The sequence below is a fragment of the Hypomesus transpacificus genome, chromosome 4, assembly GCF_021917145.1.
Source record: "Hypomesus transpacificus isolate Combined female chromosome 4, fHypTra1, whole genome shotgun sequence".
NCBI classification, from domain to species: Eukaryota; Metazoa; Chordata; class Actinopteri; order Osmeriformes; family Osmeridae; genus Hypomesus; species Hypomesus transpacificus.
The window spans coordinates 5,701,706-5,717,352 of NC_061063.1; the positions used below are offsets into that span (position 1 = coordinate 5,701,706).

A 15,647-nucleotide genomic window follows, 5' to 3' on the forward strand; every position below is an offset into this window, starting at 1 on the left:
GATGGTCTGAGGATTTTACTGATGTCAGGATGAGTGGCCATAGCAATGGCTGTAGGCTTACTGACAAATGTAATTTAAACTGTAAAGACCATTCCATAGCATAGTTGTGGATGCATTATAGGTCTAGACTAGCATTGAGGCAGCAATCATTTTGAGGTCCAAATAGTGGGACAGACTGTTTAACACTTCAATGTCTACATCAACACCTCACCTGACCATGCATCATCACATCTATCAAGTTGGCAGCTGACAGCCAATAACAATTTTTCACTTGTGTTTATTTCCATACTAGTCAATTATTCACAGAGAAGGTCAGCCAATTCAACTTTTACACACTGAAGTACTTGTCAAAACACAAACTTTATTGAATGAGAAACATCACAGAATCCCAACAATAATTCAGAGATACAGTGCCCTCCAAAAGTATTGGAACAGTGAGGCGAATTCCTTTATTTTTGCTGTAGACTGAAAACATTTGGGCTTGACATCAAATAATGAACGTGAGACCAGAGATCAACGTTTCAGCTTTTATTTCCAGGTATTTACATCAGGATCTGATGCACAACTAAGAAAATATCACATTTTGTTTGAATCCACCCATTTGTCATGTGAGCAAAAGTATTGGAACAGATATACTTAAAACATATTTAAGTGAATAAGACTTAATATTTAGTTGCAAATCCTTTGCTTTCAATAACTGCAGCAAGTCTGTGACCCATTGACGTCACCAAACTTTTGCATTCTTCCTTTTTGATGCTTTCCCAGGCTTTCACTGCAGCCTCTTTCAGTTGTTGTTTGTTTTGTGGGGTTCCTCCCTTCAGTCTCCTCTTAAGCAGGTAAAATGCATGCTCTATAGGGTTTAAGTCTGGAGATTGACTTGGCCAGTCTAATACCTTCCATTTCTTGCCCCTGATGAACTCCTTTGTTGTTTTGGCAGTGTGTTTTGGGTCGTTATCTTGCTGCATGATGAAGGCTCTGCCAATCAGTTTGGTTGCATCTTTCCTTAAATTGGCAGACAAAATGTTTCTGTAGACTTCCGAGTTCATTTTGCTGCTGCCATCATGTGTTACATCCTCAATGAAGATTAATGAGCCCGTCCAGAAGAAGAAGCCATGCAAGCCCAAGCCATGACATTACCTCCACCGTGTTTCACAGATGAGCTTGTGTGTTTGGGATCATGAGCAGTTCCTTTCTTTCTCCAAACTTTAGCCTTTCCATCACTTTGGTAAAAGTTAATCTTTGTCTCATCAGTCCATAAAACTTTGTCCCAGAATTTTTGAGGTTAATCTCTGTACTTTTTGGCAAATTCCAGCCTGGCCTTCCTATTCTTCTTGCTAATGAGTGGTTTGCATCTTCTGGTGTAGCCCTTGTACTTTTGTTCATGAAGTCTTCTGCGAACAGTAGATAGTGATACCTTCACTCCTGCCATCTGGAGGTTGTTGCTGATCTCACTAACAGTTGTTTTAGGGTCTTTCTTTACAGCTCTCACAATGTTTCTGTCATCAACTGCTGATGTTTTCCTTGGTCTACCTGTTCGACGTCTGTTACTTAGTACACCAGTAGTTTTCTTCTTCTTCAGGACATTCCAAATGGTTGTACTGGCTATGGCCAATGTTTCTGCAATGGCTCTGATTGATTTTCCATCTTCTCTAAGACTCACAATTGCTTGTTTTTCACCCAAAGACAGCGCTCCGGTTTTCATGTTGTTTTCACCTCTGAATACAGTCTGCATAGACAAAACCTATCTTACCCAATCTGAACCTGAGTGTAGACATTCAGTGGTATTTATTGATTGAATAATGTATGTAATAGGACACACCTGGGCAACAAAACACACCTGTCAGTCATATGTTCCAATACTTTTGCTCACGTGACAAATGGGTGGGTTCGAACAAAAAGGTGATATTTTCTAATTTGTGCATCAGATCCTGATGTAAATACCTGGAAATAAAAGCTGAAACGTTGATCTCTGGTTTCACATTCATCGTTTGATGTCAAGCCCAAATGTTTTCAGTCTACAGCAAAAATAAAGGAATTGGCCTCACTGTTCCAATACTTTTGGAGGGCACTGTATAGTTGCGAGAAATGTACTAGATTAATGCTATGTAGGGATTCTTAAAGAGCAGATGAACTCGGCTTGCAGATCACACTGAGCACCAAGCCAACCATGATCACCTGAGGAGCAACGGAACAGTCAGATAATAACAAGGACTGAGACCGATCTAAGTCAATATTTATCCTACTTCCAAAGTTCATCATTAAATACGATGTCCTGCCACTCTCGTTGCTGTCATCCAAAGCATGCACGTGAATGTAGTCAAACTTGGACCCATCGCTCCAGAACCACGAATCTCTCTGAAGATTAACCAAATATTTGTCAAGATAATAAAGCATGGATGCAAGCACTGATGCCTATGGACTATTACATCCACCCTTGCTTACGTCATAAACATTGGTCCCTCCAATCCATGTTCGGGTGGAAGCTCCTGTCTTTCTCTTGACCATTTCCTGGAGGATGTTGTTCTGCTTCAAGGTGTGCACAGAGGCAAGGTGTGCACCCAAGCGCAAGCAGTACAACTGTCGAAAGAAATGATTCATTTTCTCAAAGAGCAACATTGTACCCAACTGAACAAAGTGTGCCACAAGCTTCCAACAGGCTAATTGAATATGACCCATAATTAGTATCAATGTGTACAATTATGCACAAATACCAACTGCCCCTATACTCGGTTACCTCAGCATTAACCCAGTTAGTTGGATAGGACAGATAAAGGTAACATCTTTTCCCACATTTGGACCATCCTGGAGGACATCTACTCCCTGCTTCTCTTCTGGGGAAAGTGTGTTGTTTTTTGTCCTTAACCACATGTCCTTGAAAAGATGGAGAATGGGAAGAGAGCGAGATCAGTTGTAAGGGTTGTTGTTTTTATATTTAGTTTAAATTTCATATAATTTCTTACATTCTTCAAGCCGTGGTTGCATGTTTTTTTCACCCAGCATTGTAACAAAACAATTTTAAAACAGTATTTAATCATAATTTTGCTTGACATGCACCCAGCGTCTAACCCACCCAGCAGAGAAATTGTCATTGACAATGTGACTATTTCAAATCAGAAGGCAACCTGATCTAATAAGAAGGTTACTATGACTGACAATCCTGGATTTAAATTAATATTCGTTTAAGAGCCACTATTATCGTTCCAGTCTAGTTACATACAGAAGTATATTTTATTCGGTTTAAGAAAATGTTTTCACATGTTCGTCTTCGTTAACAATATTGGTGTTATTGTGTTGTGCATCTCACCTGTAGCCACAGTCACGGAAAAGCCGGCACAGAGAAGCAAATGAATGATCCACATTGCTAAGTTGTTGGAATCCTAAAATAAAACGAGTATTTTTTAGTCTGTCAGAACTCTTGCAAACATAATCTATTTTAAAATGTCAAACCATCGCAGAAATAGGGTCTATGCGAATTTCCGTTCAAGCTATTTTAGGTCGGACAAGTTGTGCACTAATGGATTCCAGCTGATGGTCATGGCTGCTTTACAGAGAGCCAGTTGCGAATCTAGGTTCCCACTTTTGGGGGGGGCTAAGCCCCGAGATAAAACCTATTGTTTTTCCTGTGACCCAGCAAAACTAGGGGGGTCTGGGGGCATGTTCCCCCAGAAGAAGTTGTTGAAAATATCCTTTTAGTGCCCTCTAGTGGGTTTTAGGAAGATACATTAACACATTTAGATTTCAAATATGATTATTCTTTTTTATTTTTTTTATTTTTTATTTGGGGGGGGCTAAGGAAACTTTTGGGGGGGCTCCAGCCCAGAATAGGGCTAGATATGCCCATGCAGAGAGCGCCAATTACACTCACAACAAACAACACTAGTGGGCCATGTGTTTCATTGAAAAACGTTCTCCCAAAGTGACATACATTTTCCCTTAACAAGGTTCAACAATAAATAATAATGCACATTCAGAAACAAACACAAACTACAAAAACGACTGAAGTCAGAGTACAATTCTAAATAACTAATCTGACAAGTGACAACACACACATTTAACCTGCACAGACAACCTTCCACAGCATCATCACCTGTTCTGCATGCTTCCTCTACAATTAAAGCAGATGAACATAGTGTCACAGGGGCATAGTGAGGTTTCACAGTGGTCATCCATCTCTTTTAAAATAACTAATAAAGAAACCAAATCCAGTAATTTGATGCTATGGAGTAGATTAGCTGATGTTCGGGAGGAAGGTAGCGCACCAAGACTCCTCCTTTACTCCAATCAACTCATACGCATCCCCGTTTTCAATTAGCCTACGAGTTCTGTATAAAGTCCGTTTCTCTGTTCCTTGTGCTAGTATGTTATCGTCACCCTCCCACCCTTCCCTTTCTTTTCTCTGCTTCTCCCTGTCGTCTATCCAGGCTTCCCGGGGAATCTGCTCAAACTTCTGCTCCGTGACCCACTAGGACTCTCCGCCACGGCCTGCTTCAATAAAAACATATTTTATTCAATTGCTGGTGTGTTACTGAACTCGTGAACTCAGCGTTATTTGTTATTTTTCACACTTTACCAGTTTCCCAAGGTGTGACAGGAGGGCTTTTTGCTGGACAGGGTAAGAAGAGGATTAGATAAGAGTCCCATCCTCCAAGTAAAACACTGTGTGATCACTACTGTCAGGTTTGAAGTTCTATATCTCTGTGAGAAGAAACAAAGACACCAGTATATGTTACTCTCTTTTTATGACTGGAACCTTTTGTTATTTACCAGCCTGTCATGGACTTACCCCATGGTGTCCTATCTAGTGGAAATAAAACATTTGATTTTGTACACAAGGATTTTAGCTTTACTCACATAAAAAAAAACACTGGTAATATTTTGTACACAACTGTATGTGATCAAATGCATTCAGGTATATGACCATAGAAAGTCTCAATAACTGAACTACCAAATATGTGTTTGGTTCTGTAAAGGAGTTTCTTTGTGGGCTATTATAAATATGGACGTGAGTGAACAGGTGGAAGTTATCAGTGTGGTGGTAGCGCTCTGAACACAAAATAAGCTCTGACTGAATCATCTGTTGGTTTCAACACTTTATTGAATGAGAAATACTTTTAAACAACGCTAAATAAAAGAATCACCAACCAATTAATCTTCTAATCAATCAACATTTTAAGAAAAGGTCCACAGAAAAAACAGGTTGGTTTTCAGTCATTTATATTCTAATGAGTACAATGAATTAACCAACTATAGTATCCACTCTATGGTTATAACAAACAGGATTTAGAATTGATTAATAATTGAGGATGATTAAAAAATGATATATTCAAGGTCCATATAGTGCTGCAGCTTTACAAGCTGGTCTAACTTCATCTGGCGCAGATAAAGCCAAGGGTTGCATGGCAATATAGATCATTCCATTTCCTTGAACCTGAAAAAATATATAACCATTAATCATTGTGTATGTGTTTGTCTTTGGGAGAAATTGTGTGATTTGTGTGACAACGTGCTTTACCCTGATAGTTGATGTGGATACACGGCTCCCGTCGACCCTGATTGTTAGGCTGGCCACAGGCCCAGTATGTGAAGTCAAACCTTGATCCATCGCTCCACAACCACACTCGGCTCTTTGGAAGATTAACAGACATTTGAATGTCAAGAACAGGCTGTTGGAATCAAACATGAATATTGTGATGCCTGTGACCCATCCTTACATCCTATCCTTCTTACCCTAACAGCATCAGTCCCCCCAATCCAAGTCAAGGGGTAGCTACCAGTCCTGCTTTTGACCAATCTCTGGAGGAATTGTTGTTCCCTCAAGCTGTGCACGGAGGCAAGATTCCCTTTCAACTGCAAACAGTACCGCTACAAGAGAAAGACAATGTTCTTATAACTTTCATATGTTTTCTATTAAAACATTTTACCCAACTGAAATGTGCTACAGGAAAACAGGAAAATCTAATATTGATTAATAATCATATTAATGTTATATGATTATCTGGGATTATTCAGAATGTCATATTGTTAATTGTTGTTTTTTTTTTTGTAACTGTTCTAGCAGCCTAGTTACCTCTGCATCAACCCATTGTCTTCGTTGGGACACATACAGGTAATTGCGTTTCCCGTATCTGGCCCATCCTGAGGGTCGTCTCTGGGCCATTTCCTCTTCTTCCCCGAGCTCTTCCAACTCGTCACTCTTCAGCTCCTCTTCTGTGTCGAGGAGAGACGGTGGGTTTCCATCCTCATCCATTTGTCCTAGAAAGGTAGTGTTACACAGCACAGTTATTCATGGAGGTCTGTTCGTACAAGGAGATTGAGAGCTGCACAAGGGCAGAGACACATCTCACTTGGCCTAAACTGTAACCTTTGCTGTTACACCCATGAAGACACATAGTAGGGACGTATAGATGAATACCAGGTTCATCATCTTACCCAGAGGAAGGTCCTGCTGCTGCACTTCAGCAGACTCCATGGTGGCCTCTGTTGAGGGGACAAGTGTGTCATGAGCAGAGACATCAGGTTAAAATTAGGGTTGTTGCTCCTGTGCAAATTCAGAATGTGTTTTGATGTGTGTATGTGTGTTTGGAGTGTATCTCACCTACTGCACCACTCAAGACAAAGGCAACACATAGAAGAAAAGTAATGGTCAATATCGCCATGGTGATGATGGAATCCTGTAAAGAGACAGACAGCACAGAAGATTCATTCTAGGGTCATTGCTATCAGAATTCAATCCAACAAATTCAACATGTTGATCCAGTTGAGAGTGGCAGCCTCAGTACCTGTTGAAGTGGGAATTGAATGTGTCAACAAGCTTCTGTTCCAATGCACAGAGAGTTCCCAATAAATACTTTCATGACAAGGAAATACGTACTTACTTTTTCGTGCAAATGGTCAATTAAAAAGTAGTTAGCAGATTGCTTTGTGAAATCCAACACCAGGAACTTTGAAGAATAATGTCCTTGATTTACCTGCTGACAAGGAAACACTTACTTAAAAAAAAAGTTTTTTGTGCAAATGGTAGATTAAAAAAATTGATTACAAAGTAGATGTGAAATCCAACCCCTGGAACGTTGAAGAATGATTTCCTTGATTGACCTGCTGTCCCAAGTGTCTTTGTGTCTCAGTAGTGTCACTTCTTCCCTGTCTTTATCTTGGGGTTTTTCAAGGGACAGTTTGATATGCAAAAAAAAAATGCTCCTTGAATGTGGCTGAATGATCCACGGGGTATCTTCTATTGCTTAACAAGCCATAAAAAAATGTTAATCAAGAGATGGTTGAACTAAAAACCTGAAGTTTTATTAAACCTTTAGTTATCAAATAATCCCTTTAAAATAATAAAGTTTTGCCATATCCATTTAAAATAATTACTTTTGAGTGGGTTTTCAGGCTTTTGAACCCAAAACCAATGTGGAGCCAAAACCAAGAAACATTGTGTCACCCAGGGGCGTTGTTATACTTGGTGTGTGAATGGTGGTATGTTGTACTCATCGATTGGAGATATCCTTTTCATCGTAAACACAAATGGGAATTTGTTTCATTTTGAATCATCTGAAGAGGACTGCTTGAACCATTTTAATGTCAGAATATTTATACATGGCTCCATGTCCAACCAATTTACTTCTTCATCGCTTTAAATGGAGACTGAAAATTGTCAAGACACTTCTTTGATTACGTGATTGAAAGCTCTAATAAAAACCTGAATCTTCAGCTCTGCCATGTGGCAGTCTTTTAGTTTGACATTGTTGCTGTAGGAGGAATTCTCACATAGCCATGTCATGATCACACATGAACAGGAACAATATGTAGCCAAAGAGTTTCCAATCAACAGAACCAGCAGAGATTCTGATCAGAGGTTTCCTATGTTATGTAGTACTGCATGGCACTCAAAGTCTTGCTGAAAAAAACACTGAAGAGATTATTTATATTATGAATAGTATAGTAAGCTGATTGCTATAGTTATTGGGCATTTTGGTTTAACTTTCAGTAAATTCTATGCATGCACTTCTAAGAAGCAACGTTATGAAGCGCATCTTTCTATCGGCACCTTTTTCCTCCTCACCACCACCTGTTCCCTGTTGTGTGATAATTACGCATCTTATAAATATCCTCTGTTTCCCCTCCTTCTTTGCTGAAGAGATTTGTGATATTGACGTGTTCCCTATCGTTTTTTCTGTTCCAGCTGCGGTGAGCCGCTTTCCTACCCTTCCCTGGATTTACTGGACTACCATCCCGATCTCGGACTTGACGACATATTACGGATCACCCTTTGAGTTGACCTTCTATGGCAAAACTTGCTTTAGTTATAAATTTGAATTCCTTCTCTTGGATGTAAACTGTAGAGTACATTTTTGGTGTTGTACAACATTCAGGTGTTCAGAGTACATGGTTTATTGTTTAGGAACTTTAGAAAAGAAGAGTAGCGAATACATTTGTACTCTGAATACATTTATTTCAATAACACACCATTATCTTTTAGTTGACTTCCATTGGTCAAACTGTGCAAACTTTGCTGTCTTTATTACACATGAGGAATTATGGGATCAGCCTAAGGATGCAGAACATGAAAGGGATCTGATCCAAGGGATTTTACAGGTGGTTAAAACATCAGAGTCTTTCAGGGGCAGGCCTTGGCATGTGGCACCGGCTGGCAGCGGTCGATGACTGCTCGGCCCTCGCTCATCTGCACGCCGTCGTACTTGCCGGAGATATACGTCGTGCGGGTCACTCCGTTACTGTAGGTGCGGCTGAGAAGAGCTTTGTATGGGACGTCGGCGGTCATCTTGTGGCCTTCCATGCGAACCGTGCAGTAGTGGTTGGGGGGGACCTTAAGCTCCACGGACAAGGTGTGTTCATGCTCGTCGGTGATGGTGGTGCCCTTGGAGGACTGGAGGGTCTTCTCTCTGCTGAGTTCCAGGTTGAGCTCGGTGTTGATGACAGGGATCTTGGTGGTGATGCTCGTTTTGATGCCCACCTTGGTGGAGCGGCCAATGTTCCAGGATTTCTCCACCGTTGTGGTCTTGGAGATGGTTACCTGCTTGACCACAGTCTGGCACCCGTTGTTAGTCACCCGGGACGTGCGCATGGTCTCAGGCGGTTGGTTGAATATCTTCGCCTTGTTGATGGCGTACACCACGTTGGAGATGGACTGGGTGTAGTGATCTTTGTTGATGGCCAGGACCTGGTAGCTCTTGTACCAGTACTCACGTCCCTTCCAGGGCAGGAAGAAGGCCTTGTGCTTTGGCTCCACCTTACCCAGGCCGTACTTGTTCTGACCCACGTAGGTGCTCACCCAGGAGCAGGTCCTAACAGCATTTTTGGGCACAGAACCGTAAGAGCCTCCTTTCCACTCCAGGAACTCAAAGTTGTCCTTGTTAACCAGCAGTTCAAAGTTACGGGACTTGTGCTCTTTATCGCCATAGGGGTAGTAGCAGTAGGGGCCTTTGCTAGGGGTGTAAAACCCAGACATACAGCTGTATTTGCAAACGTAGTCTTTTCGTCTAACGTAGCTGTTGTAGATATCCACAGCTCCGTTGGGGAGCCGGCCGTTCCATCTCAGCCACTGCAGGTTAACGTTGTCCCCGAACGAGGAGAACGTCTCGAGCTGTTGGTTGTCAAAGTTGGCAGGTGTCAGAGGGCCCTTGGACAGGACCCTGACTTAGAGGAGGGGGGACACTGCCTTCCAGCTCTGGGTTCAACATCGGCACTGCAGACAGGGGTGGAACGGCAGAATACTTGTGAGGTGTCAGACACTGCTGTGGTCGCCAGTAGAAAAGCAATTCACTATACAGAGATGGGTCGATTACTGTTTTCAAATACTGTGAAAAACATCCACTTCCGTGTTGCATGTTGATTTCTTTCACTGACTGCAACACAATTACAATTAAAGACTCAGCTGAAAGGCTAATGAAAACAACCCTGCTCTCATTCACGCCAAAATGTATGTAATTCTTCCTTGTCTGACAAAAAATTGTTCATCATCATCCAACATTTGGACAGGTGTTTCGAGAGCAGTAACATCAGCTTAAAACTAGGATTGTTGCTCTTGTGCATATTCAGAATGTGTTTTGATGTGTGTATGTGTGTTTGGAGTGTATCTCACCTATTGCACCACTCAAGACGAAGGCAGCACATAGAAGAAAAGGAATGGTCAATATCGCCATGGTGATGATGGAATCCTGTAAAGAGACAGACAGCACAGAAGATTCATTCTAGGGTCATTGCTATTGGAATTGAATCCAACCAAATTCAACATGTTGATCCAGCTGAGTGTGGCAGCCTCAGTACCTGTTGAAGTGGGAATTGAATGTGTCAACAAGCTTCTGTTCCAATACACAGAGAGTTCCCAATATATACTTTGATGACAAGGAAATACTTACTTAAAAAAAAAGTTTTTTGTGCAAATGGTAGATAAAAAAAATAGATTAGAAAGTAGATGTGAAATCCAAACCCTGGAACGTTGAAGAATGATTTCCTTGATTGACCTGCTGTCCCAGGTGTCTTTGTGTCTCAGTAGTGTCACTTCTTCCCTGTCTTTATCTCTGGGTTGATCAAGGGACAGTTTGATATGCTCCTTAAATGTGGCTGAATGATCCACCGGGTATCTTCTTCTTGCTCATCAGCATCACTTCCTCCTCTTTCTGGGGTTTGATCTAGGGTCCTTTTGCACCACACACACACACACCTACTACCATTCTAATGGCCGGTGATTAATATTGAGAATCGTTTTATCTGCTAAATGCATAGGCACAGGTGATTTAGTTAGGAGATAATAGAATACATTCAACTGGCTTACACAGAGAACTATTGATTATGTATAAAGTAATTTCAATAACAGACCTCATGATTTAAATATGATAGATAACAAGTTTCCTATTATCTGTGCATTTATTACTGAAGCATATCAATATCAATTATGGACTAGATTTTGATCATGAACACATGCATGTTAATTAGTTGCAAGGTTATTTTATAGGCTGCTGAAGGAATCATTGGAGGAGGGTTTCCTGAACCAGTTAAAAGTCAGATGTCATATTTTTACAAGGTTAAATGTTCTCCTTTGTCAGAGAGACATGGATAAACCCTCAATGGTTAGTTTCTATATGCAAGAAATAGGACAAAGCATAAAAAAACAGATTTATATCATAATACATTTTAATGGTATTACCATACCAAGACCCGGGTACTGACCTTCCGAGCGGTCAGCGGAACTGCACCTGACTATATCCAGTCTCTCATCCAGCCTTACACCCCCACCCACCACCTATGGTCTTCTGACAGCCATCTGGTGGCCCCACCTCTCAAGAGCACCTGCTCCCAACCCAAGCTCTTCTCCTGTCTGGCCCCCCAATGGTAGAAATATCTCCCCACTTCCATCAGAGATACTGACTGTCTCCCCACCTTCAAGAAAAGGTTAAAGACGCACTTGTTCTGAGAGTACAACGGTACATAGGAAAGATTTGTTGGATCCGATGTTTGGTTATTTCCTGCAGGAACACAATGACACTTGTTGAGGGACTTGTTGCATTTGTTGGTTAGTTGTAACTGATTTAACTACTCGCTGTGAATTATATCATTGTTGTTTGCTTTCCTCCAGGTACACTCTAGCACTTTCGAGGATCACGTTGTTTACTTGTAACTTGTTTAACTTCATACTCTTCTGGTTCTACCCACAGCCACTTCTATGCTTTTCACAGTGTATGCTTAATGTTTTGGCGACCCGCAATGTTTTGGTTGTTCATGATCATTGACCTATGCACTTTTTGTAAAGCTCTTTCTGTAAGTCGCTTTGGATAAAAGCGTCTGAAATGGGTACAGATTTAATTGAGAGCTATCCAATTCATGGCTGTAAAATGAGCCTGTGGAAACTGTTCCTTGTAATGTTTTTGGAGATACTTCCATGATAGCCAGAAAAATATAAAAAAAGGTGTGGTGTGTGAACGTGTGTGTTTGGAATGCATATCACATATTGCATCATGCAGGACGAAGGCAGCATAGTAATCAAGAGATGGTCGAACTAAAAACCTACAGTTTATTAAACCTTTAGTTATTAGATGATTCCTTTAAAATAAACAAGTTTTGCCATGTCCATTTAAAATAACTATTTTTGAGTGGGTTTTCAGGGTTTTGAACCCAAAACCAATGGAGAGCCAAAACCAACAAAAGTTGTGTTGCCTATCTTGGGTACAGGGAACTACCTCCAAACTGACTGAATCATACACATTAATGATCGTCCCTAGGAAACTCATGATCAGAATCTCTGCTGGTTCTGTTGATTGGAAACCCTATGACTACATATTGTTAGAATTCCTCCTACAGCAACAATGACAAACTAAAAGACTGCCACATGGCAGAACTAAATATTCAGGTTTTTATTAGACTTTTAATCAGGTAATCAAAGAAGTGTCTTGACAATGTTCAGTCACCATTTAAAGCCATGAAGTGAATTGGTTGGACATGGAGCCATGTATAAATGTTCTGACATTAAAATGGTTCAAGCAGTCCTCTTCAGATGATTCAAAATAAAACAAATTCCCATTTGTGTTTACGATGAAAAGGATATCTCCAATCGATGAGTACAACATACCACCATTCACACACCAAGTATAACAACGCTCCTGGGTGACACAATGTTTCTTGGTTTCGTCTCCACATTGGTTTTGGGTTTAAAAGCCTGAAAACCCACTCAAAAGTAATTATTTTAAATGGATATGGCTTTATTATTTTAAAGGGATCATTTGATAAGTAAAGGTTTAATAAAACTTCAGGTTTTTAGTTCAACCATCTCTTGATTACTAGGCTGCCTTCATCCTGCATGGTGCAATATGTGATATGCATTCCAAACACACACATTCACACACCACACCTTTTTTATATTTTTCTGGCTATCAAGGAAGTATCTCCAAAAACAATACAAGGAACCGTTTCCACAGGCTCATTTTACAGCCATGAATTGGATAGCTCTCTCCGAAATCTGTACCCATTTCTACATACCATTAACTGTCAAGGTTGTGACCCTTTGTTGGCCACCAGAGGCCCTCAATGTGTTCTCTTGGTTTTGGTTCTGTTAATCTGTTCTCATTAGGACATATTGTTTTCACCTGTGCCTTGTTTTTTCTGTGCTTTTTCTGTGGCTTGGATTCTTATGCTTTTTCCTATTTATTGCATGTAGAAACCAACAATTGAATGTTTATCCTTGTTTCTCTGACAAAGGAGGACATCGAAGCTTGTAAAATATGATATCTGACATTTAAATGGTTCTGGAACCTCTCCTCTAATGATTCCTTGAGCAGTCTGTAAAATAACCTTGCGACTAATTAACATGTATGTGTTTATGATCAAAATATAGTCCATAATTTATATTTAGTGCTTCAGTATGAAATGCACAGATAATAGGAAACTTGTTGTCTATCATATTTAAATCATGAGGACTGTTTTTGAAATTGCTTTATGCCTATTGGTTGGATTGTCTGGTTGGATTGTCTGAGTTCCGAGAAATTATGACGGCTAGTACGAAATTCAATGACCTTAAAACAAAGGTCATTTCAGGATAGGCTAAAAATCCTTAAATGATCATGTTGACCATTTTTCTGTTTCTCTGTGCTGTATTTGTCCAGTGGTGCAAGAGGTAAGGTAAGTTGTGTTAAAAACAAACTAGTAGCCTACTGAAAGCTACAATAGCGTCTTTTTATGTAGGCCTAATGATTGTGGCACAATGACAAACAACATTCATTCAACCGCACAAACCAATTTTCCACACATGTTGGGGCTATCTCGTTGTTAGGATCAGTGACCTATACGCTTTTGTAAAGCTCTCTCTTGGAAGTCGCTTTGGATAAAAGCGTCTGCTAAATGAAATGTAAACGTAAGTTCGGGAGGAACGCACCAAGACTCCTCCTTTACTCCAATCAACTCGTATGCATCAGCCCAGTTAATATTTGCAACTACAATAAAGCACACAGAGTCGTAGTATGAATTACAGTATGGAGTTTACTGAACTGCTGTATAATTTGTGTCACTGCATTACACGTGTGGTTCCGGTTCAAAAGCGTTGAATACACAAGCCACCGCTAGATGGCGCAGTTAACCCAATAACAGTTAGAGCACGGAGGAATGCGACCGAACTCCCCGTTTTTAATTAAGAGTTTTGTATAAAGTCTCTTCCGTTCCTCTGGTCCTTGTGCTAGCATGTTATCGTCACCCTCCCACCCTTCCTTCTCTGCTTATCCCTGTTGTCTATCCAGGCTTCCCGGGGGATCTGCTTGAGTTGCTGCTTGGCCGTGAGTCTGTGACCCACGAGGACACTGCCACACTCCTGCCACGTGCATCATTTATTCAATCGCTGGTTAGCTACTGAACTCGCGAACTCAGCGTTAAATGTTATTTCTCATACTTACTTTACCAGTTTCCAGCGTTCAAAAGAACGCGTTCATTGAACAGGTTCATTTTTATGAACTGAATGCAACTTAATGACAAATAATGAATTTGGACGGTGAACACGTTCATATTATTTGAGGTCTAGCTAAAACTTTACGGAATGTTTTTCTGCTCCTGAGGAGAGATGCTGTCTAAATCGAATGCTTCAATTTTTGCAATGTTTTGTCAACTCGACTTTGCACTACCCATGCTTTTTCGCACATACGTAACCAAACAAGCAACGTATTCCAAGAAGACAAGAGCTCTCGGGTCTCATAAAAATGGCAAGTGAAAGCAGAGACGCAGACTCAGCGACTACATATGATGCACCTTATTATTTTTTAGAGGGATTTTTACACACAGTAAACACACAACTTAGAACTATGAAATGAACTCTGAACGAGTTCATGAGAGGTATGAACGTGCACAACACTGCCAGTTTCGCAAGGTGTGACAGGAGGGCTTTTTGCTGGACAGGGCAAGAAGAGGATTAGGTATGAGTCCCATCCTCCAAGTAAAACCCGTAGGCTACGTGTGATCACTACTGTCAGGTTTAAAGCAGTATATCTCTGTGAAAAGAAAGATAACAGTACATGTTACGCTCTGAGTGTGTAACCTTTTGTATTTACCAGGTATCATTGACTTACCTAAAGGTCTCCTATCAAGTGGTAACACACATTTTTTACTTTGGGTTTGAAAAAGAGTGACCTTTTTCACCGGTATGGAGTCCACCAATCCACAATCAGTTAGATTATAGCAACATGGATAAACTTTCTGTATGGTGTCCTAGTGTCAGTTGTCTGGGGTTTCTATTTAGGCCGTACTATGTTTATATTTCCAGAAATCTGTGTTTAACCGACATCCTGCTCACTGACGGCATTACGGGCACTGTCTGTTCCCCATCTATAGTTCCTGTAATATGTGTGTGTGCCCCACCAACATCTTAATCACTGACTGCATCACAGGCACTGTGCACTCTTCTCTAATAGTTACAGAAAATACAAATCTACCATAAAAACACAAGGCCCAACCAGAAGACAAACATGTATGTGATCAAATGCATTCAGATATATGACGATAGACAGTCTCAATAATTGAACTACCAAATATGTGTTTGGTTCTGTAAAGGAGTTTCCTTGTGGGCTATTATAAATATGGACGTGAGCGAGCAGGTGGAAGTTATCAGTGTGGTGGTAGCGCTCTGAACACAAAATAAGCTCTGACTGAATCATCTG

At 40.7% G+C, this 15,647-nt stretch overlaps 2 protein-coding genes across 2 annotated transcripts; both read right to left on the reverse strand.

The window, feature by feature from the left end:
- Positions 1-5,167: 5,167 nt before the first annotated feature.
- Positions 5,168-6,803, reverse strand: LOC124467464 (ladderlectin-like). Its single transcript, XM_047019750.1, has 7 exons — positions 6,780-6,803; positions 6,596-6,671; positions 6,430-6,477; positions 6,068-6,252; positions 5,728-5,862; positions 5,513-5,624; positions 5,168-5,428 (listed from the first exon to the last, which is right to left on the reverse strand). The coding sequence occupies exons 2-7, from the start codon at positions 6,654-6,656 to the stop codon at positions 5,367-5,369; spliced, it is 603 nt and encodes a 200-aa protein (XP_046875706.1). The 5' UTR covers positions 6,657-6,671; positions 6,780-6,803; the 3' UTR covers positions 5,168-5,366.
- A 1,640-nt stretch (positions 6,804-8,443) lies between these two features.
- Positions 8,444-10,160, reverse strand: LOC124467408 (natterin-3-like). Its single transcript, XM_047019690.1, has 2 exons — positions 10,100-10,160; positions 8,444-9,654 (listed from the first exon to the last, which is right to left on the reverse strand). Exons 1-2 carry the CDS (start codon positions 10,158-10,160, stop codon positions 8,615-8,617), a joined length of 1,101 nt encoding a protein of 366 aa, XP_046875646.1. The 3' UTR covers positions 8,444-8,614.
- Between the last annotated feature and the right edge of the window lie 5,487 nt (positions 10,161-15,647).

Coding starts and splice junctions, on each gene's coding strand:
- LOC124467464 (XM_047019750.1), bottom strand. CDS start 6,656: ATGGCGATATTGACCATTACTTTTCTTCTATGTGTTGCCTTTGTCTTG. Junction 5,863..6,067: donor GACAATGGGTTGATGCAGAG/GTAACTAGGCTG, acceptor TTTCTCTTGTAG/CGGTACTGTTTGCAGTTGAA. Junction 5,625..5,727: donor GGGGGACTGATGCTGTTAGG/GTAAGAAGGATA, acceptor AATCTTCCAAAG/AGCCGAGTGTGGTTGTGGAG.
- LOC124467408 (XM_047019690.1), bottom strand. CDS start 10,160: ATGGCGATATTGACCATTCCTTTTCTTCTATGTGCTGCCTTCGTCTTG. Junction 9,655..10,099: donor CGTCTTGAGTGGTGCAATAG/GTGAGATACACT, acceptor CCCTCCTCTAAG/TCAGGGTCCTGTCCAAGGGC.